Source organism: Copidosoma floridanum, unplaced genomic scaffold (assembly GCF_036245765.1).
Source record: "Copidosoma floridanum isolate Cflo_tuat_1 unplaced genomic scaffold, Cflo_Japanese_pri ptg000006l, whole genome shotgun sequence".
Classification (NCBI taxonomy): Eukaryota; Metazoa; Arthropoda; class Insecta; order Hymenoptera; family Encyrtidae; genus Copidosoma; species Copidosoma floridanum.
In genome coordinates this window covers 18,767,487-18,779,561 of record NW_028321883.1, presented here as the reverse complement: position 1 = coordinate 18,779,561, position 12,075 = coordinate 18,767,487, and the positions used below count along the sequence as shown (strand labels likewise).

Genomic DNA, 12,075 nt, shown 5'->3' with positions numbered 1-12,075 from the left:
TATTTTCACTTCTAACGCACTTGTCTCTATCTTACTATATAGACAAAACGAGGAGGGAGAAAAGTGTCTCTTTCACGCACGTGTGTTCGTCGTTATCGATTTTCTATGGTTACCCCAGCTTGCTCCCCACCTTTTTTTTCTCATGTAGTTTTTGCAGTGTAATACATGGTATCGAGTGTTGGAGTGGGTATATCGCATATTCAGCACTTTTATGCGCTTCGCAATATGCAGACGCGAGCGAGCGTCGAGTCCCTTTAATCCGTCACGATTTTCGTCGATACACGAAGCTACGGCTCGATGTGTTTTCATTTTTTAAGTGTAAAGTTCGCTGAAATTTTTTACTTACCAAAAAGTGTATGCAATTAAGTACTCAAAGAAATATGTATTTTACATTTGGTCTAAAAAATGGAACTGACGCGAACACCTTCATTTGAGAAAAATAAAAATTGTCTTATACACAACTTCTTTGAGAAATCAGACATGGTCTCGGAGTTTAATTGCTCGTTAAAACTTCAAAGTCTTCCAAACTCGATCCGAAAGGAAATTGAACTAATTGTGCAGAGTTATTTTATAACGACAACAAACCGTATATCAATTATAAAAGTTCTTACTAATTTTTTAATTTACCTAGAAAGCAATTACTGTGCAATTAATTTCGTTTAGAAAAAGTCCAAAGCTTTATTTTATGCGTGCCATTCATCCTGTTGGAAGCCATAATATTTTGTACAGTTTATAAACGTTCCTATCGGTTTTTCACAGTTTTATTGTATAAGTATTATTCATCCCCCAGTCTTCTATCGTGAAAAATTAGAAAAACATGAAAGTAGATCAAGAAAATATGTAGGATATTTTTTTATTCGTTGTCAAAAGTATATTCTTATTTTTGCACGCGTAGGTTTACATGATAGATCTCCAAGCAAGATGGATAATCTCACGACGCCCACGATTTTTTCCAACTCCCCGTAATATACTTACTCATTCCCTTGTTTTCCTTTATGACAAATAATGCTTTTTTGTTTCTTTCCATGACATATAATCGCTTGCTTCGATCTTAAATATTGATTTCAAGTTATAAAAAAAAGTCTACTCGGGTGGTAACAATAAGCCGACTGTTTTTCATTTCAATAAACTGTAAATCTGCATTTACTTTACTTTCGTGATAACAATAAAAAAATGTATGTTACAACTTTCATGAAAAAAAAGGTCTCAGCATAAACTTAACCGATGGTTCACTTGATATTCTTAATATTAATATTCATGCTGGTGTATTAATACACAAACTTTCGTAATTACTGCGATAAATACAGCTCAATACTTTAATCTCCATGAATTATCAATACATATTATGGTCAAAGAGGTACATTACCACGTAACCTGTATTTTATTAACAAAAAACACCTGTATCTAGTGAAATATATCAATGTTGAAGGACTTAAAAATCAAGCATGCTGCGACCTTAATACAATGAATACGACGTATCTTGAGTTTTTTGTTGAAAGCAAGACTCAGCATTGTGTAAAAAATGAAGAAATAAAAAACAATAAGTATATGATCAAGAAGCATGTAATAGCGTTAACTTCCTCCCCACGTCAAAGCACTAAACTCATCGTCAGAGTCAAAAAAAATCTCTTTTAACTGCATTCGCAGCGAGAAACAGGGCAAAAAACGCCAAAGAAAAGAATAGAAAAAAAAAAAGGAGAAGAATCACGCTGAGCCACGTTGTTAACCCGATTACGTAAAACAAAGCTAGCAGCCCCGGCATACGGAAAGACTCGTCAACGACCTCGGTGACCAAACAAAGGCCCCCCTACAGTCCCTCTGTGCTCCAAAAAAAAAAAAAAAAAAAAACCCACACTTTTCCTGCTGCGATCCATTCTCGAGCACGAAAAAAAAAAAAAAGTTACAAATAAACGTAAGACCTGCACACACCGTCACGTGTATACGCATACGTAGAAAAACACAGCTAGGGGTGAGCACGAGCGAGCAAAAGCAATAGCGCAAGGAAAAGGGAGGGGGAAGAATTAGAAAGAAAGAGAGAGAGAGGCGGTGCAGTACCGTCGCACGTACCTTCGGCCCCGGCGTTAACTGAAAATCCATAAACCGCGCGGCCGATCAGCAGCGACAGCCGTTGCCTGATGCCGAGGCGCCCGCCACTGTTGCGTCGTCTTCGCCGTCGTGCAGGTCGTCATCGTCGGGCTCCCTCTCCCCTTCCTCCCCCTTTTCACACAAGCACACTTTCCCTGACTCCGGATGGCTGCGCACAACGATACATTCACATTTTCGTCGTGCACGGAGCAACGCTTTATCTGCACCCGCTCACTCCCTGCCGAGCACTTTTCACTGTTTACACGCGCGCATCGTTTTCTTTCTTTTTGTTGTTTTTTTTCTTTTTTTTTTTTTTTTTTTTTCTCAACACAACGGGGAAAAACGGCAAAAACTAAAAATAAGAACAAACCCTTGCGGGTGTCTCTCTTACGCGCGTCGGGCACGCTCGACGAGACAGTGGCGACTGAAGCTGGGAGGGGGGAGGCTCTGCACTGCCTCGACCGAGCAGGCGCAGCGATGTACAGCCTCACCCCACCCCCCGTCCCACCTCTCTCATTTCGCCCTTCACGAATCAGCTGTGTCCCGGAACAGTGTGGTCTCGCGCACGCGTACCTACACCCCCTCGCATGTGTATCTCTCTTTGTTGGGGACGAACTTAAGTGGAGGTTTACGTGTGTACCTTAGCGGTGGTGCACGGACGCTCCATTGTTCGTTTCCCTCCCCTGTTTCTCTGTAGCCTTGAAATGCAACGGTGGTGTGGGCGCGTGCGTTGGTGGGTACCGCTATACGCTTCTTGACACTTGCGTGGATGTTTCTTGATGCGAGTGTTTGGGGGTTGAGGGTATCGGGTTGTGTATGGGGTTTAACGTGCTTGATTGAGTAGTTGGTTGAGCTTGTGATGAAGATGCGTGCGTTGGTAGACCCGTTCTTGATGTCGTATCGATGCAGGTTCAGCCAAGCGGAACATTATGACGGATCAGAGAGCAGAAAGGCCACTTTTGTAGTACTTCTAATCACCTGAAATGACCCATCGTGTGTTTTGGGTTGAAATATCGTGTCTGGCAGTGAGAGTTTTACTCCTTGCTTCGCGGTCCTTATCGCGTCTCATCTCCCATGTAAATGCTATCGGTTACAACTAGGAACCCAAAATCATCGAAAAAACATCGCTTTTGCTTCCACCCGAGAAAGGGTGTCCTGTTTTAGTGAAGCTCGAGGGTGTCCCTCGTTGGTGTATTTTAACAACACTGTTTCAACCCTCATTAATCTCCAATGTTTGGTACGGTTGACTCAATCGTTTACCCGACAAATTGAGTATTGATAGCATATTCGCATCATTAGTAGTACAGGTCAACCATTAGTCAGACGAGGCAAGAATAGCAATTTACGGAGATAGGCGACAAAGAAACAACTAAAACTCCTGTCGTATCGTTACTAAAATAAGTTATGAGCAATACGAGATTCACTCACTGCTTATCACTCGCGTTGATGTACTTTGAGCACTGATAAAACACTCGACACGCGTGCGTATGAGGTACGTGCGTGAATGAATAAATAATTTTATTCGCGGCTCCACTCTTCGAGTGCTCTTTAATGCTTTTATTAGTAATGAAGCACCAAACAGCTCGTTTTATAAGAGCAACAATATTTATTTATCCTCACATTTTTTTACGCCCCCAACGTCATTTTCAGGATCTCATGAAACGAGTATACGAAAGGAGATTTCTTGAGACCATAGCAAACAGCACATATGTGTGTTTACATTCTTCGAGTGAAAATGAAAAAATATATTCTTTTAAAGCAATATTTGTTGCTTGTGTAAAACACGTTGTTGGGCGTTTTATTAATCCATGAATAATTTTCTCGTTAATTGTAAAAGCAAATGAAGTCGATGCTCGTTGAAACGTAAAAACATCAACGCACGGTAGCACGAGTTTATGAAAAGAAAAGGTACATCTCAAACCCGGAAGCGGTTCCAATTTCCTTTGACTGTCCGTAGGAGACTGTGTACACTCCACTCCAAGCGTACATATAAAATAGAGGCCAAGCTGCAATAAAACTTTATGGGCACTTTACCGTCCACACAGAGTTTCTTCTCGACGGTTATGTATACGCATCAATAAAAGCCCTGAAACCATTTTCTCTCCTCATTGTAAATTCCGGGTGGTACTCAACGACTTTGATGCTACTGCTGCTGTTGCCTGTTGGATCAAATCGACCGTTGGGTCGGTCATTCCCTGACAACTTTTTTTTTCTAAACACCATTTATGTCATTTAGTCGACTCAGTTATGGACCTTCGTGTTGACCACCCTCTATTTTTTATCCGATCGACGGGACTGATTGAAATTTATCAGGTACGAATAGAACTCGATTTTATCGATATATGAGAGATGAGTCGGTCTCGTGGGTTTGACACGAGTAAGTTTGTAAAATTGAGTTTCGTGGTTTGGCTGGTTGTGGGGCGTTTTGGGGGAGGATGTCGATTACTTGTTAATTCGACTAGCTGTCAAATGGTGTGTCGAATTCACGAGTACTGCCTTGGGAATCAGGGAGGAAGGAAAAATAATGAGAGACGTCCAATAACACCGGTAGCTGTTGGTTACTGCCGTGGGGACGCCGGTGTCGACTAATTCGCCTGTGAATCATTAAAATTCCCGGGAGAATATCGCCAAACAGTTGTCCACTTGTCGCAGTCCCTCGGTGTCTTTTTCTCTGATGGTTTTCGTTTACATTTAACTGCGTGACGTAAAAACGCGCTCGAGTTCGCTCAACTGTTAATTGGCAGCATCAACGCGATGGCCCCTTTTTTCTACGTAAAATCGCTCGCTTGAGAGTAATTAACAGTTATGAATCGACTCGTGGAGTTTGGATTTGGGGCACAGTGTAGTGACGCACGTGTGAGACAACTACAACCCCAACGAGAAAAATAAGAGTTTTACGGACAACATAATCAAGGGTGCACCAACTATTTTAACAGCTGTACCGTATGAAATAATTTTTTTTATAAGAGTGAAGCATTTCTCGCACAGAGTTCACGTGTGTACTTGTGAATGTGTTAGATCAATGACTACCACGTTTGATTTTTTTGACTACATTGATTTTTCTCGTTTCAAAGTATAGAGTTTAATAAAATTAGTAAAGTATAGTTGGTGTAACATCGGTTTGGCTGTTCTTTAAATTCTTAACAACACCAACGCAATATATTTTGTAAAAAACGATCTAATCAATTTTTTTGACGAGAAAGAAAACAATACAATTATATACGTGTACTCACTGCGTTTGTCGCTGTGCGCCTGGAGATGGGCGGTTATCACGTCGTAGAGTCTCTCACGCCTAGCCTGCAGGTACTCCCTACGCCGTAGTTGCCGCACGAGTTGTGTGCCCGTGTGTACCACGTGCTCTCGCAACGATCGCATCAATACTCGCAGCTCACCGGTACCTGTTGAGGAGAAAAAAAAAAAAAAATTTCTAATGAATTTTATTTGCTTACACCAAAGGTTTATCTTGCTGGGCAATTGGATTGCTCCTTTTAGTTAATTGAGTTATAAGTTTGTTTCGATTCATGACAAATATTCTGCCATGGATTCCTAGAAACGGCGGAATCTGATAACAATCCGAAAATACCCGAGCTAAGTAGAACATCTCAATGTCAGGTCAGACGGGAAGGAAAACAGAACCTTTTATCACGTAAAATCGGCTCAGCTTCTGTTCGTTTTTTCATTTAGTCATTTCATATAAACAGAATGTAGATAAACCTATATTTACTGGTGGATGAAATATTATTGCATTAAATAGACACAAAAATTAATGTAGGTACGAAAAAAGCAATGGCACTCTGAAGCGTAAGAACTTTGATCATCAATTTGTCTTTGATAACGTATAATAAAGTGAAACACGCATTCCTTAATGTTTTTTTTCGCCTTTATTGTAATACAAAAAATCGAAGAAAAAAAATTCATGCTGGTTGTGACTGTCATTTCTAAGTCAGACCGTCAAAAGAAAGACATATCCCACCCATTTTAAAATGTAACGACACAAAAAAGAAAATAAGTACAATGGGAGAGATGGCTTGTAAAAGAAGGCAGTGGTAGTATGTGCTTTTTTTTTTTTTTTTTTTTCAAGAAAAGAAATATTATCTGGGTAGAAGGGAAATCGTGGCTCTAGTAGATACAGGCGAGTGAGACAAAGACACGCTAAAATGATTGTGAGAGCGCGTAAGTTAGGAATCGATGGAATATAAATTGATTTTGTATTAGCACTTTTTTAAAGCCTACTGTCTGCGATAAAAAAAAAATAGAAACAGAAAAAATGGGTATATTTCTGCAACCTTTAGGTAACTTTTTTTTTTTGCTCAGTAGCTTAACCGTACACTTGCTTATTTTTCGTGTTATTTATAGACATACAAGAAGGTGCAAAAAAAAAACTATTTACCCTTTGCAAAAAAAAAAATTCTATTCTCAGTACAAGCCGGTATTGTTCAGTACCACAGCAGAGAGAAGAGAATAAATAAAAAATACCCAGGGAGAACGAAGGAGCGCGTGCCAATTCCAGGCACCACCTCATCAAATCTTCTCGTCTCCATTTTTTACGTGAGCCGCCAATGACTTTCTACGCGTGCCAAGCAATTTTTCCATTTCTCTCTTGCGACCCTTTTTTTCTCTTTATAATGACATGTGCACAATAGCTCCGTGTACACATCGAAACCTCGATCTGGTATGAAAAGCGCCTTTATAATGCTGCGAAGGAGTAAAATTGAAGAGATCGAAAGAAATACCTTTGTCACACCGGCAGAGTTATTTATCGGAGAAATAGAATACGGTATCAGGAGGAGATGAAGTGGGTGGTAAAAAGAAAGGTATCCCAAGATCGCTGAGCCAGAGACGATGAAGAGAAGATGCTTGATGTATCAGGACGACCTCGTTGACCTCAACGGAAATAAGCAAGTGGTAGAGCCAACCAAGTGCTTGTTGCTATATCTATCTTTTGACTTGATGAGCTGTACAGTGCACTTTTGCACTCAATGCCCCCGTAGTCGCCTCAGTTTGTGGCCAATTGCCAGGCAAGGGGCCTCTTTCTCTTTCGCGCTCTTATGACTTTTAAGATTTAGAGAGCCCGTTGCTTAACAATTTTTTTTTTTTTTTCATTTTCTCTGCTCCTGTACTGATTTTTTGTACAGCCGACAAGATTTTTAAATATTTTGGACTGACGGAAGAAAAAGACCACTGATTTTTGATAAATTTTGTTTGCGTGGTTAAATATTTGTGTGATTTGAAAACAATTTTTAGACGTTAGATATTTATGCCAATACGCCAATACTGTGTACTATTGATGGGGAGTTATGAAATTGTTTAAGCAAAAACAAAGAATAAAAATTTTTTGTGTCTACAATCTGTTTGTTTTCTCATTAATTTTGCTCATGCTGTGGTCACAAATTAAAGCACAAGGCTTACAATAAATAAGGGAAAGCCGATTTCTTCAATCCGTTCGTGTGAGAATTTGTTTCTACAAAACAGATAAAAAAAATTGTTTAACTGGCTCCAAATCTCTGAATAACCAAAATAAAGAAAAAATCCCACATCTATATATTTATAAGCATTGAAAGCAACAACAATTTTGCCATGTACTTTATTTTTTCGCAAATACCTACACAGTCGGGCAAACGTCACCGTCAATCATCCCTTTTTTTCTTATTTCATTCTCTTTTTCACTCTTTCATTCCTTTCAGAACATACTCTGTATGCGTGAGTTTGCTTGTACTTTATATTTACGTAACAACGGCGCGTCTAACGCACTTGAAACGTGACGCAATGGCTCGCCTTGGGCGTCAAGCTCTCACATTGAAATAACAGACTTTGCGAGGCAACGGATATTGCGACGCGGCGTTTTTCTTCTTATTTAAAAAATATATTTTTCTTCACTTATTACTCATTTTTGTCACTAGTCACTTTATTGAATCGAGTCTTACCAAGATGAGCGATGCAAATATTTATCTTACGTTTCTCTTCTTCGAGAGACATGATGATTTAATACGTACCATTTGCTACAGATGATCGTATCAATTGCTTCTGAAAATAATATAATTTTCGAATCGAGTAAATTATCAGTCTACCCTTCGACAAAAAAGTGAAACGAAAATGGAATTTTTTTTTTCACTCAAGTTGACGATAATTAGCATTTTTTAATCTTATTTACCATAAAAAATAATGGTATTTCGTTATCGTAGGCAGTAATCATCCGACTAAATAAAATATCATCCCCTAAATACTAACAAGAGAAACAAAGAATCTCTTTGAACCAAAAAGATTTTTCCTCTGTCCTAGCTTGAACAAAAGTCGGATGTGCATGATTTGTTGCATTGTTATCTAAACGAATAGCATCATCCTTACTTTTTGGCTCGAGTCGTGCTCGCTGGATCTGTGGTCTTGGCTGGTGTCTGGGGTGCCAAGAGGAAACTGTCGATTCGCTGGCCGATCTGTCGCCGTACGAGGATCCGTAGATGTCGACGAGGAGCCGGTCGACCAAGTTAGAGACGACGTCGTGCTCCTTTTCTCCAACTGGGTTTTCAACAACCGGCGGTGGTTGACGATATTCCTGGTAAGAGTGAAATCATAGTTTTTCGTTTTAAAGTGCACTTTAATGATTTTACAGGAAAGTTTTGTGTTTTCGTGACTTTAACAGAAGCTTGGGATACTGTGCTTCGAAAAGTAGAAAATACAAACACGATTGCAGTACTTTCATAGTGTCGTCTATCTGCACAAATTAAGACAGCGTTAGAGAGGGTCAATATCTGAATCTCGATGGTAAAAATAAACGCATTATTTTTCCAAAACATGTAATAAACAGTTACGTTACTTATATCTTTGATACAAACCTAACAAACTACCCTACTCATGCAATATGTCAAAAAAAATCAATTGGATTTTTGTTAAACACCAATATTTGAAAATTTTATCTGCAATCAGTAGAACAAGCCCTATACGGTCAGACCAAATTTATACGTTAATTATGATATCTGTAATAGTTTTAGTGTAAATACTTGTTGATAAAGTTTCATGTGATTAAACGTAACAAGAGAATATGATATTGGTTCAAATTTTACAAAATAAATCTAGGTATTACTACTTGTCCAGTAGAAACAGTTGGGTATGGTAAGACCTGTATTTATTTGTGTGTTGGACCTTTTCTGATAGTCTTACGGCTCAACAATGATCTACAATAATGTTGTTAATTTAATAAACAGCTGATATTTATTGAGGCTGAGAGTGAGATTATAGTACATACGTGTTCAGCCAGTAGATAGAGTTTTATATGGTAAGACCGATGATTCTGAAACATTTTAACTGCATCTATGGAGTTTAGAAAAAAGGTCAGACTGATCCAAACTACATATATGAACACTAAATGCATAAATTTGTTTTTATTTGTTAGTTTTAAAAATAAAATTAGTTGACAAAACTCAGTAGAATCAGTTCGTTATGGTAAGACTAATGCTTGTAGACGATACGTGATCCATATATGATTTTTATAATTCAAGCACAATACTCGAATCGAAAATAAACAGTACCAGAATTTAATTTAAGATTTTTTACATGAGTATTTATTTAGTAGAAAAAGCTCAATGTGGTAAGACAAAAATCCCTGCAATGATTTGCCGGTATCTTACTGTTATAAGAGCTCGAATAATATTTTGATGAATGAGTTACGGTATCAAATTCAGTATTAAAAACTTGTTGTGGTAAGACCAATGCTACGAGCTTCTCTGCTTGTCTGCGATATTTACTACTTGGTATCGATAGTTAATAAAATTATTGAAGTAATAAAAATTCCTAAAAATATAGGGTATCAAAGATAACTATTTAATACAAGGGTCCAAGTATTATCTTCAAATAAGTCAATGTCACTCCTTCGTCCCACAAAGAAGGTCATGAGCTACAACTCACCTTCCGGCCACTCCCCACACCATTGCCAGCCACAAGAAGAAACTCGGCCATTGCATCGTAGTCCAACGATTTGGATCTTATCAGGCTCTGTGTCCTTCTGAAGCCATTGGCATCACCGCAACTCCGTCTCCTGGACTCGAGCCGCGTTTTCAAGGCCGGACGGCGATTGAGTTCGAGAAAATTCGGCGTCTCGTAGTACCGTTGGGTCAAATTTCGCTGACGATTCTGGGCACAGAAGGACGAGAAACTGCCGAGGACCAGCATGTTCCCGTAGACGCGCTCGCTTTCCACGGCCACGCATTTCAAGTGGTAACTGAACTCGAGTTCCGGTAGCGACACTCGGCATTTCATTTTACGTGGTTTTGCTGGTCAAGCGGTGGTCAACGGTTGGAGGCATTTGCGTGGTCGTCATTTTGTTCAATCAAGAGGATCGGTTATTCGCACGTTGAAGGGGGATCGTGAGCAAGTTTGTAGCAACCGGAAATCTATATGATATGACATAATTTTACGATCGACGAAACTTTTTTTAACGTAAAGAGGAATATTTTAGCTTTAATAGTGGATTTTTCCAAGCATTTTATATCAGGGTTTTCAGAAAATGCAAAATAAATAAAAAATGCTCAAACGTAGTTTGGGACTTACCTTGAGCGTGGGCTTGTTTTTCGCGTTGATTTCGAGTGCTCGACAACAAAATAATGTTACAAACATTCAAGCTTTTTCATACTTTCCTTTCAGTTATCGATGAATTGCTCCTTTTTTTTTAATAACTCTATACTTGTGGTTCTAATTATTTAATTTCAACTTGTTATCAAGTTTTTTCGCGTGTACTTGTAATATAATTAAAAAACAGTTAATGATTCGGTATCTAAAACGGTAAACCATAATAATATCGAGTAAGCCATGCCTTGAAGTAAATAATTTACAAGCATACAGTGATAACATTTTACTGACCTCAGTTTCGTTTCATTAAGTATACCAACTATGGATCTCCAGAAACTAATTTCTTTGACTAAATTTTTTATTGCTGAAAAGTTGAAAATTACGTGGTTGTTGATATTACACTTTAAACTTATTGTCTCTTAAAATTTCCAACCTTAAAATTTTACAAACAATAATAACGTTACACTATTAACATTACTTGGAAGAATTAACACTAATATTATCTCGCGTATTTAGACTCGATAAGTATTAAAATTAAAAATTAAAAAAAAAATCCTTTTTCAAGTGTATTTTAACAACTTATTTACATAACGACTTTACAAGTTGTGCTTACTCACAACTAAATGAATACAATTACACTGTTTAGAAAAACATTCGCTCGACAACGTATACATACATACCGTATTTTATTGTTGGATGCAAAGTCAATTTTCATAAACAAAAATAACAAAAAAAACTTATTCCGTACTTAATTCATATCTTATAGTTATTACGTTACTTTAAAAAATTTTTTTTCAAACTTTGATTATTTTTTCAAAATTTTTATCAAAGTAAGTGTCAACAAGAAAATTTAACATTAATTTTATGTTGACAAGTAATCATCGCAAAAAAAATTAAATTAATTAATTACAATAATCACGATAATGTTATTGAATCATTGTACACTGGGAACGATCAACTTCTCGTAATTTTAATTTTAATAATGTGCCAAATCAAAATTTACATTAATGAAGCGTTTTTTTTAATTTTCAAATCAAATGGTTATTCGAAACCTCATACTATACACGGATATCATAGAATGTTTCTGTTATTTCGTAGTAATATTTAAAACTTGTCTACTCGACCCTGGGTGATAACAAAAATAGAGCACTACTAGCTTTTATACTCTTATCTCGCGTCAATTAGCCGACCATAAATGGAATACTAATTAGTCGCTCGAATGTGCACACTTGTGTTTGCATTTTTTTCTTATTTTTTTTTTTTTTTTTTTTTTACCTACAATTTTATGTGAGTTCATACGTCTTACTTTAGTCAAGCTTGTATTTGAAAACAAAATTAATACGAAATAAAAAGACAACGTGTGTGCACTGCATTTAGTTTTCAATAAAAAATTGCCAAAGTTATTAAAATGTTTTAAATACGGTTGAACGT

The 12,075-nt window shown here is 37.6% G+C and overlaps 1 protein-coding gene across 1 annotated transcript in view; it reads right to left on the bottom strand.

Moving 5' to 3' along the window:
* Positions 1–10,429, bottom strand: part of LOC106646056 (uncharacterized) — a 29,575-nt gene extending 19,146 nt beyond the window's left edge. Inside the window, exons 1-3 of the mRNA XM_089598771.1 lie at positions 9,985–10,429; positions 8,431–8,635; positions 5,319–5,483 (exon numbers count right to left, since the gene is read on the bottom strand). Of these exons, the coding sequence (XP_089454897.1) occupies positions 5,319–5,483; positions 8,431–8,635; positions 9,985–10,335 (721 nt within the window). The 5' untranslated portion in view covers positions 10,336–10,429. The remainder of the gene's footprint in view (positions 1–5,318; positions 5,484–8,430; positions 8,636–9,984) is intronic.
* Between the last annotated feature and the right edge of the window lie 1,646 nt (positions 10,430–12,075).